We start from the raw sequence: 20,620 nt of genomic DNA on the forward strand, positions 1-20,620 counted from the left end.
CAGTGTGAATCAGCATGTAGTAGTATAGAAATGAAAAACTGGATAATAAAGAACCACAAGCATACATCTCTATAGGAATCAAGAAATCCTTTTATTTCAATAAAGTATCACAAAATTTAACATATTTGGACAGGCAGGAAAAAAAACAATTTTAAACTGCACAGTTAGCTCACCTAAACAGCGCGCCCTTTTAATAAAGTCAAAGGGTGATCTATACATGACTGGCCAGATAACAAACCCTGCATAGTCTATACACAGTAATTGAAAGATTCTCAAATAGTATGCAAAACCCTAAAACGTGTCGCATACACAGTCAAGTAGTGCAATATCAATAATACAAAGATGGGTTTTTGAACAGAGGCTTAAAAGTGTGTGAAACATATGCACTGTATACCACAAAACCTGCATCCCTGTTGGCCTATATGGGTATGAAGCCCCATGAACGTCAACATGGCTTCAAATGGAGTAATTCATACTGCAGTCCTCTCTGTGCTAAATGCTCGTTATTCTCATCGATACCATCAGATTCTGCTGAGATACAAAGGGAGTTTGGGTTGCAGTGGATCTTTTCCCACCAATGCAGAACCGCGTGTGGGTATATCCAGGACCGAGGTGGTAGAGATCAATTCTTTCTGTTGAAGTAAAGTAGACAACACATCTCCTCGTGTTATTACATGTATATACGTAGATCCACTGCAACCGCTTTGCATCGGGAGCACATCTGCTTGCAGAGTGGTCCAGAGGGTCCTCCAGCAGTATACCGCTTTACTGTGAAAAGGCAGTTGTGGGTGTTGCGCTCCAGACACCTCCCATGAAGGTGAGGTCAATAGCGCTACATTTCTTTTTCATTTCTGTTTAGACTTTATCTAAAAATGAGTATTAGTAAACCTGCCCCACTACATATATACTTGCCGTTTCCACTTTTATTGATCATGAACACCATGTATGGTGTAAAAAGCAGGAACCGTAATAGTTGGAACTGCAGCTGGCAGCGGTGGGTTAATAACGTTCAGTCTCGAAGCTTGCAGATGTCAGGCTTGCCGGTGCGTTTGCATGATATGCATTTGCTAGCGGTATTGCCAGTATAACCTTACGATGACTGCAGGCTGATGAACGTGATACGTTTCTGAATAACCTACATCTGTAGTAGCAGTGGGCTCCCGGGTGAACCATAAAAAGGCACATATGTGTATATAAATCATGTCATAAACTTACCAGCTTCACTGCTCTAAGTACATTCATATCTGAGCCCAACAATAACTGTTGAAAATGGTCGTAGATGGAATTTTATAGATTCAGACTAATCTTTAGCTAAAAGTTATCTTTGGAAAATCAGCACATAAACACCACATAAAGTAAGGAGTCTACTACTGGTTTCATATGTATGCTGATTAATTGTGATGTCGGGCTGTAAAAGTACAATCTCATAGGATTTTCTTAAGCTGCTTTTATAGATGGGGTATATAAATGTTACTAATACTGTACTCATATGTAAGATGCTGTTAATTTCCCCTCTTCTTCACTGTGTTCCCTAGGGAGCAATAATTTGACTTAACAGCCTTTTTCCAGTAAATTGAAGGAAAATGGTTCTGTGTGGTTAATGCACAGGGCTTGTAATTCTAAAACTTGACTGCTAGAGACTTGCGTTACAGTCCCACATCTGCCTTAAAACTGAGCGCTTTTTCCATTGAAAGCCATTGTGGCGTAAACTATATGGAAGTCTTTTTGTCATTTTTTATTGGCATCTTTGTTTATTAGTCTATTGTGCTTCCTATAGTTTCACACATTTCTCTTCAGAGAAAGAAATGTGTATGGCTGGGTTCACCTCTGCATAGGAGACTCTGGGGCTTTTTGTCTCTATTTTGTGTCTATTTTTTCTGGTAAAATCTCAGACAGTATGACAGAACCCCAAGGAACCCATTATAAGTTAGTGCAGTCCAATGGGTGCCATCCCGCTGATTTGGATTTGCATTCTGCAGATTCACTGCGTTTTAAAGTAGCAACAAAGTGGGTGACATTTTAACAAATCTCATTGACTTCTGCAGTGTAAATCGACCTGTGGTTTGGATTTTAAATCCACAGCACTTCAATTTATTCTGCAAAGTTTTGCCATGAGTTTTTGCAATGAAATTGGTGGCAAATCCGCAGCAAAATCTGCATGTAATTCATGCATGTGACATACCCCAACTCTAGAAATCCTTGTACCTTTTGTGTCAACCAAATGAACAGGAGAGATTTCTATTCCCTGAAAGTAAAGAATAATAGTTTCTATTGAATGAACTTCGAGGAATTGATGCTGAAAATATATTATAAAGTTTTCAGTACACGAATACCAAATGACAATTCACTAAATTAATTTGGAAGGTAATACAGCACCTGTAGCAATCTACAGGCCCCACTATAACTATACCTCTACATGCGTTCCTACAGAGGTACATCAATATGGCCAGCGGATTCAGTATTACAGACTAAGGCTAGGTCTACACGACGACATTTGTCGCGCGACATTTTGTTGCACCAATGTCGCGCGACAATTTTTATAATGGCAGTCTATGGTGTCGCACTGCAACATGCTGCGACTGCGACGCAACAGTCGCAGAAAATCCATCGAGATGGATTTTTCTGCGACTGTTGCGTCGCAGTCGCAGCATGTCGCATGTTGCAGTGCGACACCATAGACTGCCATTATAAAAGTTGTCGCGCGACATTGGTGCAACAAAATGTCGCGCGACAAATGTTGCGCCCTATTTGTCGCGCAACTTATTGTCGCGCGACAAATATCGTCGTGTAGACCTAGCCTAATTCTTCCCTAGAACTATTACTTAATAGATAATATTTAACAAAAAGCACCACATGCATAAGACCTTAAAGATACCTGAGTTTTAAAAAAGTTTGTATGATGGCAGTGCTTTATTGAACAATCATAAGTGTGATTGGGGTTCCCTGTTGTCTTCCTCAGCCATATTATTCCCTGTTTTAATTGCACAACTAGATGCATTTCTCTCACAAGCAGGGGCATCTCCCTTCTGTGGAATCTGCCAGTACTGTATGCAGTAACCTCACTTCCCTTACTTCCCACTATGTTTGTTTCCTGTAGGGAGCTCAAAAAGCTGATAAGTAGGGGAGAGATCAGACTTACAGACTCACAGGAGCTTCTCTGCTCTTCAAAAGCAATGTAGAAGGGTGCTTCTATCAGGCTCAGGAGCACAGCTAGCTCTGGCATGCCCCCACTTCCTGTGAAGTGTCTTCTATGTCTCTGTTACTAGAGGCAGATTAAACTTAACAACAGGCAGTGGACTGCAAGTTAGGTGGAAGTGAGACCCCTAGTTGCCATTAGTGATGAGCGGCAGGGGCAATATTCAGATTCGAGATATTTCACGAATATCTTGTAGAATATTCGTCATATATTCGCGAATTCAAGAATTCGCTATTATTTTCTTGATTGCTAAAATCGTCAATGTAATATTCGCGTAAAGCGTGCGCAATACAGGCGTGGGTCACTTTTGCTACATTTATCAAGTTGCTAGAAGTTTCCTGAGACTGGAGAAAATGGTTGGCACGGCTAATCGGCAATTAATGATGTGCATATTTTGGCGCAATACGTGAAACTTCACATTTTAGCAGGTCTGCATGTATGTATGGACAGCAGAACCTATCAGCTACACTATATCAGGATATAACCTACACTGACTATCTCCCACTATCTGTATTATATATATATATAAGTTATCTAACTATCTACAGTTGCAAGAAAAAGTATGCGAACCCTTTGGAATGATATGGATTTCTGCACAAATTGGTCATAAAATGTGATCTGATCTTCATCTATGTCACAACAATAGACAATCACAGTCTGCTTAAACTAATAACACACACAGAATTACATTTTACCATGTTTTTATTGAACACACCATGTAAACATTCACAGTGCAGGGGGAAAAAGTATGTGAACCCTTGGATTTAATAACTGGTTGAACCTCCTTTGGCAGCAATAACTTCAACCAAACATTTCCTGTAGTTGCAGATCAGACATGCACAACGGTCAGGAGTAATTCTTGACCATTCCTCTTCACAGAACTGTTTCAGTTCAGCAATATTCTTGGGATGTCTGGTGTGAATCGCTTTCTTGAGGTTATGCCACAGCATCTCAATCGGGTTGAGGTCAGGACTCTGACTGGGCCACTCCAGAAGGCGTATTTTCTTCTGTTTAAGCCATTCTGATTTACTTCTATGCTTTGGGTCATTGTCCTGTTGCAACACCCATCTTCTGTTGAGCTTCAGCTGGTGGACAGATGGCATTAAGTTCTCCTGCTAAATGTCTTGATAAACTTGGGAATTCATTTTTCCTTCGATGATAGCAATCCATCCAGGCCCTGATGCAGCAAAACAGACCCAAACCATGATGCCCCCCACCACCATACTTCACAGTTGGGATGAGGTTTTGATGTTGGTGTGCTGTGCCTCTTTTTCTCCACACATAGTGTTGTGTGTTTCTTCCAAACAACTCAACTTTGGTTTCATCTGTCCACAGAATATTTTGCCAGTACTGCTGTGGAACATCCAGGTGCTCTTGTACAAACTGTAAACGTGCAGCAATGTTTTTTTTGGACAGCAGTGGCTTCCTCTGTGGTATCCTCCCATGGAATCCATTCTTGTTTAGTGTGTTTAGTGTTTTACGTATCGTAGATTCGCTAACAGGGATGTTAGCATATGCCAGAGACTTTTGTTAGTCTTTAGCTGACACTCTAGGATTCTTCTTCACCTCATTGAGCAGTCTGTGCTGTGCTCTTGCAGTCATCTTTACAGGACGGCCACCCCTTGGGAGAGTAGCAGCAGTGCTGAACTTTCTCCATTTATAGACAATTTGTCTTACCGTGGACTGATGAACAGCAAGGCTTTTGGAGATACTTTTATAACCCTTTCCAGCTTTATGCAAGTCAACAATTCCTAATCGTAGGTCTTCTGAGAGCTCTTTTGTGCTAGCCATCATTCACATCAGGCAATGCTTCTTGTGAAAAGCAAACCCAGAACTGGTGTGTTTTTATTATAGGGCAGGGCAGCTGTAACCAACACCTCCAATCTCATCTCATTGATTGGACTCCAGTTGGCTGACACCTCACTCCAATTAGCTCTTGGAGATGTTATTAGTCTAGGGGTTCACATACTTTTTCCACCTGCACTGTGAATGTTTACATGGTGTGTTCAATAAAAACATGGTAACATTTAATTCTTTGTGTGTTATTAGTTTAAGCAGACTGTGATTGTCTAATGTTGTGACTTAGATGAAGATCAGATCACATTTTATGACCAATTTGTGCAGAAATCCATATCATTCCAAAGGGTTCACATACTTTTTCTTGAAACTGTATCTAATGTAATGACACAGCAAAGCACAGAGCACAGCAATGACATTGCTCTCTCTCTCTCTCTCTCTCTCTCCCAGAACTTTAAAAAAAAACTGTAGAAAATGGCTGCTGGGTAGGTTCTTATATAGTAAGGGGTAGGCAACTTTACTATTGGTTGTTAGGGATGTTGCTAAGCTCTGACAAAGACATTGCAGCCTTCTCATTGGCCCACAAGCAAGAAGCAGGCAGGAATTTATAGGTTTAGATGAAAAAAAAAATCTAGAATATTCAAAAACACGAATATATATGACAATATTCGAAATATTCGCGAAAGTGACGATATTCGCGATTATTATTCGCTATTCGAATATTCGGGCCCAACACTAGTTGCCATGACTTTACAGCTTTTTTTTCGATGGATGCAATCATATTTTTTTAATGAATTAATTTAGAAACTTAGTAATTACACCATTCTCTATTAAAATAAATTGTGTGAAAGTACAATGAGCTGCCATGATTAATGTAAAAAATAAAAATTAAACATAATATCACACATGACAATATCTTTCTAACAAATCTAGATCCAGCCCTGTACCTCACATGGTTCCAGAGATCTCCAATTGCTCTAGCAGATTCTCTTCATGCTGGCATCTCGTGGGGGTCCCTTCTCAGGAGGCATATCCTTTCATCCTTTCTGCTGCAGTTCTCTCTGTGTAGTTGTCACAGACCCAGGCAGTAGATATGGCTGATGGTAGTTATAGGATGGAACTGATCACCTCAGTAGGCGGATGTGCACAATACTGTACAGATTGAACACCAGAGAACACTATTACAATGAAGAAAATATCTTGCAGCTGGGCCATTTTTGTAACAGAAAGTAGTTTACAAATATAACTAGTTTTTCATGCTGAATTATAATAAAATAACATTTAATGGTGGCACAACCCCTTTAAGATTTTTAGGATTCACTTTCCGGATTTCATAATTTCAGCAATAAATGAGATAGAGTCCACTGTGACAATTAGAGATGATTTACAACAATATTATTAGAAATGAATAATATCAATATACTTGTAGGTCATAAGGTAGATTTAGAATTTGGCACCCAGCTTTGTTTGTTTTGTCATAACCATTTGGTTACTTTCTAGTGTACACGGTATACATCCTTATACAGTCTTTTGTCATCATATATGGCAGCACATGAAAACACTGCTGGTTAGGTGGTGCATGTATAGCTTTTGCACTAGGGACAGGGAGTACAAGTTTACTACTAGTTCATTAATACTTGCATACGGGATTGCAAAAAGTTCAATACATTATATTGGGGGGGGGGGGGGGGGGGAAACTACATTTAGTGCACTATACTCCAGGGTAATTTATGGCATGCACTCCAGAATTATGTCTTAAAAAAAATTCAAAATATGGCATTTGCAACTATTTTATGTCAATTGTGCAAACATTTTTATTTTTTTTATTTATTTTATTTCACACCGTGCTGTAGTTTTGAAAAGTAGGTGGAATGCAGCAGGCATCCTCCTGGTTGCTAGGAGATACGCCCTGCTGCAGTGTTGCTGGCCCTGGGCTTCATCCCTAATATCAGCCAAACAGGCATATTTACTAGGACGTGCTGGCTCAGGACTAGCCTCCCTGGCACTTTTCCCTCTAGCCCTTTTTCCTACATTAACCCAACTGCTGACCTGATAGTCCTAATCTTGCCCTCCTCCTTTCACCTCCATTTCACTGACCCCAGTCAGTGCCTGCACAGTGAGGTCTAAGCTTCTCTCCAGGTCTGCAACGCCCATAAGTATTTCAAGTTCCTTTTTAGATCCAAGATCTGGGCTTCCAAATATGCAACATGATTGTATCTAGTGCAATTGTATTCACCCTCGAAAGGCTCTTCAAGGCGCGCATACATTGCACAGGACACACACTTAGTGGCATTGTCCGTGGAGCACATGTTTAAATAGGGATGTACAGTAGTTGGAAGCTGGAAAAAGCTTGACAAAAAAAGCAATTGTGCCACAGTTTTATGGGTTTTGTTTTAACCGTGTTCACTGTGCGGTAAAACTGACCTAGCACGTTCATTACTTGGGTCAGTATGATTATAGCAATACCACATTCATATAGCTTTTCTTGTGTTTTCATACTGGAAAAAAAAACCTTGAACAAAAATGTATTTTTTTTCATTACCATAATTTTTATATAGTTACCATATTTTTGGCCCTATAAGACGTACCGGCACATAAGACGCACCTAGGCTTTAGAGGAGGATAATAAGAAAAAACTATTTTCCATTACAGCTCAGGTCAGACCAGCAATCAGACCCCCAATGTTAATCAGACCTCAGCTCACAGCCCCAATCAGACCCCCAATATTAATCAGACCTCAGATCAGACCCCTAATGCCTCAGATCAGCGCCCAATGTCAGCCATCAGCCCCCCATGTCAGCCATCATGCCCCCATGTCAGCCATCATGCCCCCATGTCAGCCATCATGCCCCCATGTCAGCCATCATGCCCCCATGTCAGCCATCATGCCTCCCCATGTCAGACATCAGCGCAAATAAAATAAAAATAAAATAACTTACCTCTCCTGCTCCTGGATGCTGCCGCTCCTCACTACCAGCGCTCTCTCTCTTCTTCCTGGTTCTCACTGTCAGCTGTGAAGGCTGTGCACAGTGAGGTCACATGGTGCGCAGCACTGCACAGCAGACAGCCGGGCGGAGGACCAGAAAGCGGTGAGTACAGATCCTTTACCACTTCCCGGTCCTCCGGTACTAATGAAGCGCTTCCAAAATGGGGGGGAAAAAACTGCGTCTTATGGGGCGAAAAATACGGTATGTCCATAGAACTGTAAGGGGGCTAATTTTTTTGCGGGACAATATGTAGATTTTATTGAATCCAATTGGAGTGTGTATAACTTTTGGATCACTTTTTATTCCAATTTTTGAGGTAGTGAAGCAATAAATAAATGAGATAAATATTTTTATATTTTAATAGTATAGGCATTTTGGGACAAGATGATGCCTGTGATGTTTATTTTTTTTTGTTTATTTTTTATTTTAATTATGGGGAAAAGAGGGTGATTTCAATTTTTATATTTCTTTATATTTTTTAAAACTTTTTTTTTTTCAGGGAGACCAGAGCTTTCATATATACAACCAACTGATCTTCCGATCTCTGCGTGGGGGAGCTGTTCAGGCATCGGGAGTGAAGCATTCCCGGGTTCCCGGGGAAAGTCGCTTCAGATGCCGTAGTCACAATTGACCATGGCATCTGATGGGTAAAATGTCTGCGATCGGCATTAACACCTATCTCAGGCATTAGCAGAAACTCGTTGGCTGTAACGCCCGCTACACTCATGAGCAGGTACCATTTTCAAAGACCGGATTTCTGCTGTACATGTACAGCGGAGGTCGAGAAAAGGTTAAAGATGCCCCAAATTCAACAAACAACGTGTAATGTTTGCTAAATTTGGCTCAAAGTAGGCCAACACAGACTGAAGGAAAACTGACTTCAAATATTACCCTTATGATAAATACCCCTTTGTGTGTGTTTCATGTGTTTGTCTACAATAATTCAATTAAATATTAAAGTTTTGTCAGTTGTCGACATGAATGGATCAATTCCACCATCCTCATATTTTATTACTTGGGCTTGCAATTATTTCCCTCAGACACTTTTGACTAATGGGATATTAAAAATTATGAAGTTGTTGAATTCAGTTTTGACTTTATTCATACAGTACATACTAATGAACTTTATATTACCCCTTGATACCTGCAAAGGAATTACTGTAAAATTTTCCAATCGACTGCCTACTTTCATGTGCAGCCAGTGATAACACCATCAAACCCAAGAACTAAGAGGTTGTGTTTTACAAATGAAACCCAAGGATCAGTTCTTGCGCTCCTAGGGGAACGCGTTTCACTGCAGCCATGATTAATGCAGACTCTTAAGTGCCTAAATATTCACTAGGAAGTTTTCACTAAATGAAATATTGACTCAGGCATTCAACATGTGAGAAACAGCTGGAAAAAAACTACTGTTGAGATTCTCTAACTCCCAGATACATTTCTTAACACATTTATCAACTTGATTTGGCACCTATTTTATGTAGAACTACTCAACACTGGCTTGTACAGAGTTTTTCTCAGTGGATACATTGGCTTCACTCATCGACATTTTCTTTTACGAGAAATTTGATATAATTAAATTTCTTGTTTAACCGCTATAATGCTTAATGATCCTAGTGGTATAAACTTCTGATCATTTTACTAACAGCAAATCCCTCTCTGCTGGTAAAACAGGTTATGATAATGTTCCCTGTTAAGCTATGATCATACTAAAACACTGGAAAAACTGAGGGACTTTTGATATTTGATAACATTTTGATTTTTTTTATATATTAAAAGTTATACATTGTTACAAAAACCTATAAAAAATTGCCTTGCATCCTTTCATTAACCTATCTTCTCGAACCTGGTTTCATCACGCAAACAGTGCTGTCTACAGATGGGTGTCTTTGTTTTGGCTGATAACTAGGGTTGAGCGAACACCTGGAAGTTCGAGTTCGGCCGAACTTTGCTGCAAAGTTCGGGTTCGGGACCCGAACTTAACCTCCAAACCTGAACATTGAAGTCAATGGAGACTCGAACTTTAGGGCACTAAAATGGCTCTAAAAAAGTCATAGAAAGGGTTAAAGGGCTGCAAAAGAAAGCAAAATAGGGTTAAGAGCAGGACAATTGCCCTGCAAACAAATGTGGATAGGGAAATAAATTAACATGACATAGAATTTTTTTTAAAAATTTAAAAATAATGATCTTGAACTAGGAGGCGGAGGTCAATGGGGAGTAGAAGGTGTGAAGGCGGTGGATGTGGCAGTGGTGGAGGAGGAGGTAGCCAACACCCATTCAGGGCCAGAAATCACGCGGGTGGGTAGCGGGGTACTTCCTCTTTCTCTAAAATTTTTGGGAGATGGACAACTGAACCCTTCCATGGGACATTGTGGAGATGCTTGGTGACCGTGACAGACGTGGTGGCGTTGCTGCCACATCCTCTGTTTGCGGGGTGGCAAGTGCCACTGTCACTTCAGAGGGGGAGGAAGAGGCCGAGTCTGCAGCAGAAGAGGGACCAGGAGGAGCCTGAGATCTTTTGTGGTTTTTGAGGTGTCTACTCCACTGCAGCTCATGCTTTGCACTTAGATGCCTGGTCATGCAGGTAGTGCTCAGGTTTAGAACATTTATGCCTCACCTCAGGCTCTGATTGCACAGTGTGCAAACCACTCGCGTCTTGTCGTCAGCACATTGTCTGAAGAACTGCCACGCCAGGGAACTCCTTGGAGCTGGCTTTGGTGTCCTCAGTCCCTGGGTGCAGTGGGCAGTAGCAGGCATACTGGCTAGGGGACGGCCACTCTGCTTTTGGACACTGCTCCCTCTTTTGCTGTGCGGCTGGTGCTGTGTGACACCACCTCTTCCTTCGAACTGCACACGTCACTCGCATGACCTTGATTCCATGTCAACACCCTTCACTTCATCTTCCACCCACTCTTCACCCCTGCCCTCATTGCCGGTCTGCACACTGCAGAAAGCCGCAGCAGTTGGTACCTGTGTTTTGTCATCATCAGAGATGTGCTGCGGTGGTCCTCCCATGTCCACATCCTGAAACATAAGTGGTTGGGCATGAGTGCACTCAATCTCTTCCACTTCTGGAGCAGGGCTATGTGGACGGCCCTCGGAAACCCCGCCAGCAGAGTCATCAAAAAGCATAAGATACTGCTGCATGACCTGGGCCTCAGACTGCTTGACTGATTTTCAAGGGGGTGAAGTGAAAGACAGATGCCCATGGGCTGCAGGTGACAATTCTGCGCTTTCAGCAGGGGACCGGGTGGGAGACAATGTGAAGGAACTGGAGGAGCTGTCAGCCACCCAATCTACTACCGCCTCTACTTGTTCTGGCCTCACCATTCGTACACCGATATTCGGACCTACAAAATAACGCTGAACATTCTGTCGCCTATGTGCATCTGAGGAAGGTGTTTCATTTGGGTGTGTAGCTGGCGCAGACCAACCACGTCCTCTTCCTGCAACAGGAGCTCCACCAGCACCAGCAGCACCACGACCAGGGCTACGTCCCTTATTTAATGCTCTCCTCATTCTTTGAGGTCACCCACTGAACTAACAGACAGATTAACTATATCAATTTCCCCGTCACGTATGCACTGCAGGTGTACCTCACACCAAAAATGGGAATATGTCACCAACCAAACAAACAGACTGATTAACTATATCCATTTCCCTGTCACGTATGCAATAGGTGTACTTCACGCAATAAATGGGTATATGACGTGCACCTAACTAACAGATGGATTAACTGTTATATTTGTGTGTCAGGAGTACAAAGTACAATGTTGCATTGCACCCACAAAAAAAAAAGTCGCTGTGGGTCACCCACAGAACTAACAGCCAGATTTATGATTATCTTTCTGTGTCAGGGGTGCAAAGATGGTGTATTGCACCCACAAAAAATCGCACTAACACTGTCCCTCACTTCAGTTGCCTGATTTCTGTCCCTTCACTACGGAGAGCTGATGGGCAGTGCTACATGTGATCCAGCTTATATAGAAGCTGGGTCACATGATGCACCGGCCAATCACAGCCATGCCATTAGTAGGCATGACTGTGATGGCTTCTAAGGGCTCACAGCTTAAAGGGCTTCTGTCAGCCCACTAAACCGTTTTTTTTTTTTTTGTTTAATAATAATCCCTACACTGCGATCTCTGCATACATAAGTAAAATAATTTTCGTTCAGTAGAATTTGATAAAACGCTATTTTTATAATATGTAAATTACCTTGCTACCAGCAAGTAGAGCGGCTACTTGCTGGTAGCAGCCGCATCCTCCGATCCTAATGACGCCCCCTCCGCATTGTGATTGACAGGGCCAGGGAACGGAATCGTTCTCTGCTGGCCCTGCCTGTTTTCATTTAATATCTGGCGCCTGCGCCGCGGCCGTACCTATCTTCAATCTGCGCAGGCGCACTGAGAGGCGGCCACTCACTCGGCCGCTCCATCCTCAATGCGCCTGCGCCGATGACGTCACTTCTACACCCGGCGCAGGCGCATTGAGGAGCGAGCGGCCGAGTGAGTGGCCGCCTCCCAGTGCGCCTGCGCAGATTGAAGATAGGTACGGCCGCGGCGCAGGCGCCAGATATTGAATGAAAACAGGCAGGGCCAGCAGAGAACGATTCCGTTCCCTGGCCCTGTCAATCACAATGCGGAGGGGGCGTCATTAGGATCGGAGGATGCGGCTGCTACCAGCAAGTAGCCGCCCTACTTGCTGGTAGCAAGGTAATTTACATATTATAAAAATAGCGTTTTATCAAATTCTACTGAACGAAAATTATTATTTTACTTATGTATGCAGAGATCGCAGTGTAGGGATTATTATTAAACAAAAAAAAACGGTTTAGTGGGCTGACAGAAGCCCTTTAAAAGCTTGTTGATTGGCTGCCCTTCAGCCTTTCAAAAAGCTTTATTAAATCACTGAACTCGAACCCGAACTTTTACGGCAAAGTTCGGGTTCTGGTCTGGGTACCAAAAATCGTAAAGTTCGGTACGGACCCGAACTTTACAGTTCGGTTTCGCTCAACAGTACTTATAACCTGAGTCATAATTCAAAGCTGTTTAACCCGGATGCAGCCTATTTGGGAGTTCCGGATGCAGCAATTTTATTTAAATTTTTTTCATTTCTGCATCTCAACGCCATATATATTTTTTTATAGTTGTATAAAGGTTTGTTTTTGTGTTTTTTTTATAGCACGCTTATGGGCTGCATTTAAGGTATAATTTTTATGGTGTTGATATGAAAAAGCACCAAAATCCAGAAAGTATTTTTTGTGTGCTGTTTTTATGGCCTTCGCCCTGCACTATAGGTGACATAATAGCCATTGTGTACATCAGTATGATTACTCCAATGCCAAATTTATATAAATGTTTTTTCTTTTTCTATTTTTGAGCAAAAGAAAATTATTTTTGTGTCACTGCTTTCAAAGACCCATAACAGTTATTTTATCATTAATAGAGCGGTCTGTGAGCTTGTGGGACAAGTTGCAGTTTTCATTGATGCCATTTTCAATCATTATTGGCGTAACTTACTATTATGACGCTAAGTAGTAAGTTATTTAAGTGAACCTGTCTGGTCATTTCTGCTGCCCTTTGTGAGTAGGATATGATGGGGGGGAGCTGAGCCTTACAATATGTAGGTCTGTGTGATCTGAAGTAGGATTTCTGAGTTTAAAAAAACTGAGTAAACCCTGACTGATTCCTAGGAGAGACAGTGAGAGTCCTGTTTACCCCTCCACATAGGATGATTGACAGCTTTCTGTATACTCACTGATACAAGGAGATCTGTCAATCACTGTGTGTGGGTAATAAATCATGGCAACTACTGTCTTTTCTAGGAGTCCTGTCTAGATATGTTTAGATTTTTTGTCAGAAATCCCATTCCATATAAATCTATATATCACAGAACTTAGCTCCTAGCCCTGTATCATGTCCTCCTCACAAGTAGCATAGCAGAAATCACCTCACAGGTTTGCTTAAAGGGGTTCTCCGGAAAATAAGAAAATAAAATATCTTTCATTAGTTATAATGGCTCATTTTGCCTAGGGAGCAATCATTAGGAGAAATAAAATGGCCACACAAAACCTGTCCTAATCACGCAGCAGGACAAGTAACTTCAGAGCACTGAGCTAAAGAGCTGCCTCATCCTCCTTTCTGCTCTACTTGTCAGGGATTATGATCTTGAATACAGTTTAATATGATCTTCAGCTGAATCTCTGTAGGAATGATGTTCATGAGGAGACATGAAGTGCAGAGAGGAAGGTGGTGATGTGGATAATGAGCAGCAGCACTTGTATGCAGTCTCCATTACCACAGCCCCACATTACCACAGGCTGTCCTGTATGTCATCTGTACTTCATGTCTCCCTGTGAGCTCCATTCCTACACAGATTCAGCTAAAGATCTTATCTGCTTTATTCAGGATCATAATCCCTGACAAGCAGAGCTGAGATGAGGATGAGACAGCTCTTTAGTAACTTGTTCTCCTGTGTGATTAGGACATGTTTTGTGTGTAATAATAGGACATCAGCCATTTTATTCCCTCTGATAATTGTCCCCAGACAAAACAGGCCACTATAACTAATGAAAGGTATTTGGGAATATACACTGAACAAAAATATAAACGCAACACTTTTGGTTTTGCTCCCATTTTGCATGAACTGAACTCAAAGATCTGAAACATTTTCTACATACACAAAAGACCCATTACTCTCAAATATTGTTCACAAATCTGTCTAAATCTGTATTAGTGAGCACTTCTCCTTTGCGGAGATAATCCATTCCACCTCACAGGTATGGCATATCAAGGTGCTGATTAGACAGCATGAATATTGCACAGGTGTGCCTTAGACTGCCCACAATAAGAGGCCACTCTGAAATGTTCAATGTCCGTGCAATGAATGTTCATTTCTCTACCATAAGCCGTCTCCAAAGGCGTTTCAGAGAATTTGGCAGTGCATCCAACCGGCCTCACAACCGCAGACCACGTGTAACCACACCAGCCCAGGACCTCCACATCCAGCATCTTCGCCTCCATGAACGTCTGAGACCAGCCACCCAGACAGCTGCAGCAACAATCGGTTTGCATAATCAAAGAATTTCTGCACAAACTGTCAGAAACCATCTCACAGAAGCTCATCTGCATGCTCGTCGTCCTCATCGGGGGCTGGAACTGACTGCAGTTCGTCGTCATAACCGACTTGAGTGGGCATATGATCACATTCAATGGCGTCTAGCATGTTAGAGAGGCGTTCTGTTCACTGATGAGTCCCGGTTTTCACTGTTCAGGGCAGATGGCAGACAGTGTGTGTGGCATCGTGTGGGTGAGCGGTTTGCTGATGTCAACATTGTGGATCGAGTGGCCCATGGTGGCGGTGGAGTTATGGTAGGGGCAGGCGTATGTTATGGATAACGAACACAGGTGCATTTTATTGATGGCATTTTGAATGCACAGAGATACCGTGACGAGATCCTGAGGCCCATTGTTGTGTCACTCATCCATGACCAACACCTCATGTTGCAGCATGATAATGCACGGCTCCATATTGTAATGATCTGTGCACAATTCCTGGAAGCTGAAAACATCTCAGTTCTTGCATGGCCAGCATACTCACCGGTCATGTCACCCATTGAGCATGTTTGGGATGCTCTGGATCGGCGTATACGACAGCGTGTTCCAGTTCCTGCCAATATTCTGCAACTTTGCACAGCTATTGAAGAGGAGTGGACCAACATTCCTCAGGCCACAATCAACAACCTGATCAACTCTATGCGATGGAGATGTGTTGCACTGCGTGAGGCAAATGGTGGCCACAGCAGATACTGACTGGTTTTCTGGCCCCCCCCCCCCCCCTTCCTTAAAGGCAAAACTGTGCACATTTCGGAGTGGTCTTTTATTGTGGGCAGTCTAAGGCACACCTGTGCAATATTCATGCTGTCTAATCAGCACCTTGATATGCCACATGTGTGAGGTGAGTTGGATTATCTCAGCAAAGGAGAAGTGCTCACTAACACAGATTTAGACAGATTTGTGAACAATATTTGAGAGTAATGGGTCTTTTGTGTCTGTAGAAAATGTTTCAGATTTATAAGTTCAGATCATGCAAAATGGGAGCAAAACCGAAAGTGTTGTGTTTATATTTTTGTTCAGTGTATTTATAATAACATAATATTTAGTAGTTTTATTCCTTCTGAAGGAAAGATGATTTGCATACTTGTTTTCAGGAAGCATTGCCAGAAGGTTCCATACAAGCTGCAGTAGGAGAAACAGTACCTTTTGAGTGTCACAAGCTAGGAATGGAGACATTTAGAACTTATGTGGAAGCGGATCATTCTGTATAATAACTAGTGTTGACAAAAGCAGAACAGTCTCCTACAGCAACCAATCAGATTCCAGTTCTGAATTTAGAAAATCTTGGTATAAATCATATTATATTTGTTGCAATAGAAAAGAAATTGTAATTTGTGCAGTCCCTTGTCTTCCTTTACAAGGGTGTCTTTCTAGAGAACCCACACAGTTAGTTGTGTGCTGTACATGCAAAGCTCTGTTCACACTCATTTTTTTTCCGTTGGTTCCATTGAGAGTATACATTCGGAATATTTCCCAAAATATACCTCCCAATGTAAGGTTGTAATGTTATGTCTCTGTTAATGAACGTGCAACAGACCATACTTTCAATGCACTGTGTTTCTTCAGTTTTTCTGTTTGTGGTCACAAGAAGGCTAAAATCAATTGAAAAAATAATATGTACGTTCAAATATTGAAAATAACTTGAAACACATATTTGTGTCACCTCATGTTCATTTTAGATTTACTTTACAAAACATTTTACCTGCCTTGAGACTCCTGAATGATGACGAAATAACATTTGAAGATAAAAAAGGTCCCAAGGCACCACCAGGAAGCTTTTTGGCACTTTGTCAACACCAAATTTCCAGTATCAGTAAACTCTGGCATGTTGTAAATGCTGAGGAGAGGTATGTTTTAACTTTGAGAAAATGTTACTGACCATTGATACTTAGCCATCATATTTGATTATTTTTTGCCTCTTTTTCCTATAGAGCATTATCATCTTTAGAAACACTGGAGACATTCTGTGACTCACTGAAAGAAGTATTGCAACTTAGTAATGTATATAGATATGCACATGAGTATGGTGACACAGAAGTTGCTGAAGGAGAAGATCCAGAGATTCCTAGAGACCATCTGAGTCACCTAGACCTTGACAGAAGTCATCATAGTAGTCACATTATCAATGGCCCTCATGAAGATAAACATAAAGACACAAAACAGATCACCTTCCAACAAGCTCGGTCTTTGATTGAGCCGCCCCTTGCAAATGCTGGACAAAGTAATCGATCAAACAGTAGAGGGATAATAAAACACCAATCCTGGCAATCAGAGTTATCCAGAAAAGACACTGAACAACATGCTAGAGAGGTGTAAGTAGAGCACCTTTCATTTTAAAGGGGCCTTCTTTTCAACTAGAATACAGTCTTGATACTCTCTAAATACTGGAAATGACTTTTAACCCCTTTTCATGAAGTCCATCATCAATGCTCATTTGAATACAGTTTGACTATCTAAACCGATTAGCATTTTCAATTTAATTGAGTATGAAAAAAGGGGTAGGATAGCCTGGACCCACATAGAAATTCTTTTTTTTTTACCATCTACAAAGTACATGTAAAAAAGACACAATTTTTGTGCTATTTAAAAGAATAGTTAAAGAGGTTATTTGAATTATGAGATAATTCCACCAGTGCCCCCCACATATCCTAAAATAAGTCCTTACTGCTGGACATGGCATGTGACAACTGCTGTCATATTCCAATGAGGCCGGTGTTTGGCTGCAGCGGTCATGTGCTGTATATATGCGACATCACTGCTGCAGCTTGTAAACCCAGAGTTGCCAGGTTGGAAAAGTTGGGGGATTAAGTGGTAAGTATGCAGTCTTTTATTATTTTACATTTTGGGGACACTAGGGGAGTTTTCTTATCTACCTGTGCAACCCCCTTAAATAATTCCAAAAATTTTCTTTGAACATCAACAGCTTTTAAAATTTGTTCCCTTATTTGGTATTCCCTTCGTGTAATGAGTGCCATTGCATTATTTACTGAAATCGGCGCTATTTAATACTACATTTCATACTACATACTACATTTCATAGTAGTGCGTCACTGCAGGGGAGAATCTCGAATGAACTGCTGATTGCTGGAGGTTTGAGTACCTGGGACAACCCTTTTAGGTAACATGGTAAAGTAGCATGGCTTATTCCTGAAGTTGTCAAGTAATATGTTTTATTGGATAGCAAGGCTGGGAATGGTAATAACAGTTATCAGTATAATCACTATTTTGACTCACAAAATATAGTAAAAATCATCATGTCTATATAAAATGATATATTGGTTGTTTTAGAAATTCCTATTCGTGACTTTGTCTACTTTTTTTCCCCTCAAGCAGCCGTGCCGCAGTTCTAATCCAGTCTCAGTGGAGAGGGTATGTAATACGGAGAGATATTCATTATTATACAAAGCTTCATGAGGCTGCCTGTGTTATACAGTCAGCATGGCGTCATTATCACAGCGGGAAAAAATCCTTGCTTAAGAGATGTGCTACTCCAAAAACATCCGTCACACAACATGCTGCCACGGTAATACAGGTAAATGTACACCGACCACCTGTCATATCTTTTATAAAATGTTTGGCGATCATCTCACCTGAATATGAAATATATAACTATGCAATTTTCTAAGAGCTAGTTAAAGGGGTTGTCGAGTGGATAAAAATATATACTGGTCGGTATATGATTGATTTACTACCTCATTCATTTCGGGTGTCCTTTTATGTTGAGGTCGTATCTCCAAACCTTACTGGTTAGCACTTGCACTTTATATTAGTCGGGGAGGTCAGACATACAACATTTGGCGTCTTGATTTATATAACTGGGGATATAGAGTCCACTTAAGCCCCAGTGTGCTTCTGGTTTGTTTTTGTATGCCGCCGCTATTTGATCTTAATATTTGATCTTTTTATTGTATATTATATACAGTTGTGTTCAAAATAATAGCAGTCAGACATCACTAACCTGATCAATCACTGTTTTTGGTAGAAATGATATTTCTACGTGGCAAATAATTTACTAGCAGATGTAGTTGTGTTATCAAATCGGGAGCCCTACTTTTTCCTATGTTGGGGTGTTCATACCTTTTCTCCATTGTATCTTTAGGTTTGGCAGCATTTTCACCTTTGGGTCATTGCTATGTAATGCTGTGTTTTTATTTCTTTGAGGAACACAACAATCGTCCCATTTACAAGCGGCAGGTTTCTTTCTTCACGGGTGATTTCTAATCTATAAAGAGGATGCTTACAAATATCTGCCTACCATATTCTCAGAATAGCCAAAATCTGCCCCTAGCTCCCTCCTATTAATAGCCAGACACTCTAACCCTACAAGTTTCAGACAAGAGGTTGTTTGAGTCGCACTAATTTGGATGTTAAAGGTTGCAAGTACACACTTTGCTTTCTTTTTGTATCATCTTTTCCCCGAGGCTCTTAAACACCCTAAAGGAATTGTCAAATTATTAATTAGTTGACCCAGGCTGCATGCGGTGAGGGGAGTGTAAGAATTCCTTTCTGCTTTCTTGAAGAGACCCTCTTGGGTATTCTTCGCTTCAGACACATGCAGGCATTTAATTTGTCTTGCAGTTTTAGATGTCACATAAAGTTCAAAAAACAGATCATTGAGCTATTAAACAAAGCTCGGAGATGTTTTATCTTCCTAATGGGATAACACTGGGAATCTGTATTTGGAGATGATCTATGTCTCTTCTATGACGTCCATTGTTTTTTTGTTTTTTTCTTTATAGGCAGCTTGGAAAGGATTTTTTTTACGTAAAAGGTTAGCTGCTGCTTTTGCTGGAATTGATAGAGAAGAGCTAGAAGATGACTTTGAAGAAGTGAATTTGGAGGAATTTACCTATGATGAAGTAAGAAATACCATATCATCAACTACATTTTTGTCCTGAATATTAGGGAGATCATTTATCATGAGGGGGATATTTGACTCTGCATTTGTTACATTTGTTGCATCTTTGAACCTAGCAATGTCATCAGGAAAGTCTACTCCAGTTTTCCTCCTCCACCAGACTAGATAGAAGCTGGCAATGTTTCTGACACTTATTGTTAACTATCTTCATTTTACAATCAATAATAATAATGACTTAGTGTTACTCATTTTTTTTTTCTTATTTGTTAACCTTACGCATTTACTGTACTGTTGTCTGAGAAAAGGGGATCAGGTGACAATGCGAAAGTGCAGTTATTGCCAATATTTGAGCAATTTTATGGAAGCTAAATTTTAGTGTATGTCCCTTTGCTGATGAGCACACAAGTAACAAAAAAGGTTACATTTTATGAGAATTTTTTTTATCTCTGGGGCTAGCTTAAAGTGGTTGTGCAGTTTTTTTATACTGATGATCTATCCTCTGGATAGATCATCAGCATCTGATCGGCGGGGGTCCGACACCCTGGACCCCCGCCGATCAGCTGTTTGAGAAGGCAGCGGTGCTGGCAGTAGCGCCGCGGCCTTCTCGCTGTTTACCGCAGGCCCAGTGACGTCACGACTAGTATCAATGGCCTGGGCGGGGCTAAGC

The 20,620-nt window shown here is 41.2% G+C and overlaps 1 protein-coding gene across 1 annotated transcript in view; it reads left to right on the top strand.

Moving 5' to 3' along the window:
- Positions 1 to 20,620, top strand: part of LRRIQ1 (leucine rich repeats and IQ motif containing 1) — a 183,135-nt gene that overhangs the window by 69,953 nt on the left and 92,562 nt on the right. Inside the window, exons 14-17 of the mRNA XM_040408559.1 lie at positions 16,775 to 16,942; positions 17,027 to 17,407; positions 18,429 to 18,627; positions 19,835 to 19,954. Of these exons, the coding sequence (XP_040264493.1) occupies positions 16,775 to 16,942; positions 17,027 to 17,407; positions 18,429 to 18,627; positions 19,835 to 19,954 (868 nt within the window). The remainder of the gene's footprint in view (positions 1 to 16,774; positions 16,943 to 17,026; positions 17,408 to 18,428; positions 18,628 to 19,834; positions 19,955 to 20,620) is intronic.

This window comes from Bufo bufo, chromosome 1 (genome assembly GCF_905171765.1).
Source record: "Bufo bufo chromosome 1, aBufBuf1.1, whole genome shotgun sequence".
Lineage (NCBI taxonomy): Eukaryota > Metazoa > Chordata > Amphibia > Anura > Bufonidae > Bufo > Bufo bufo.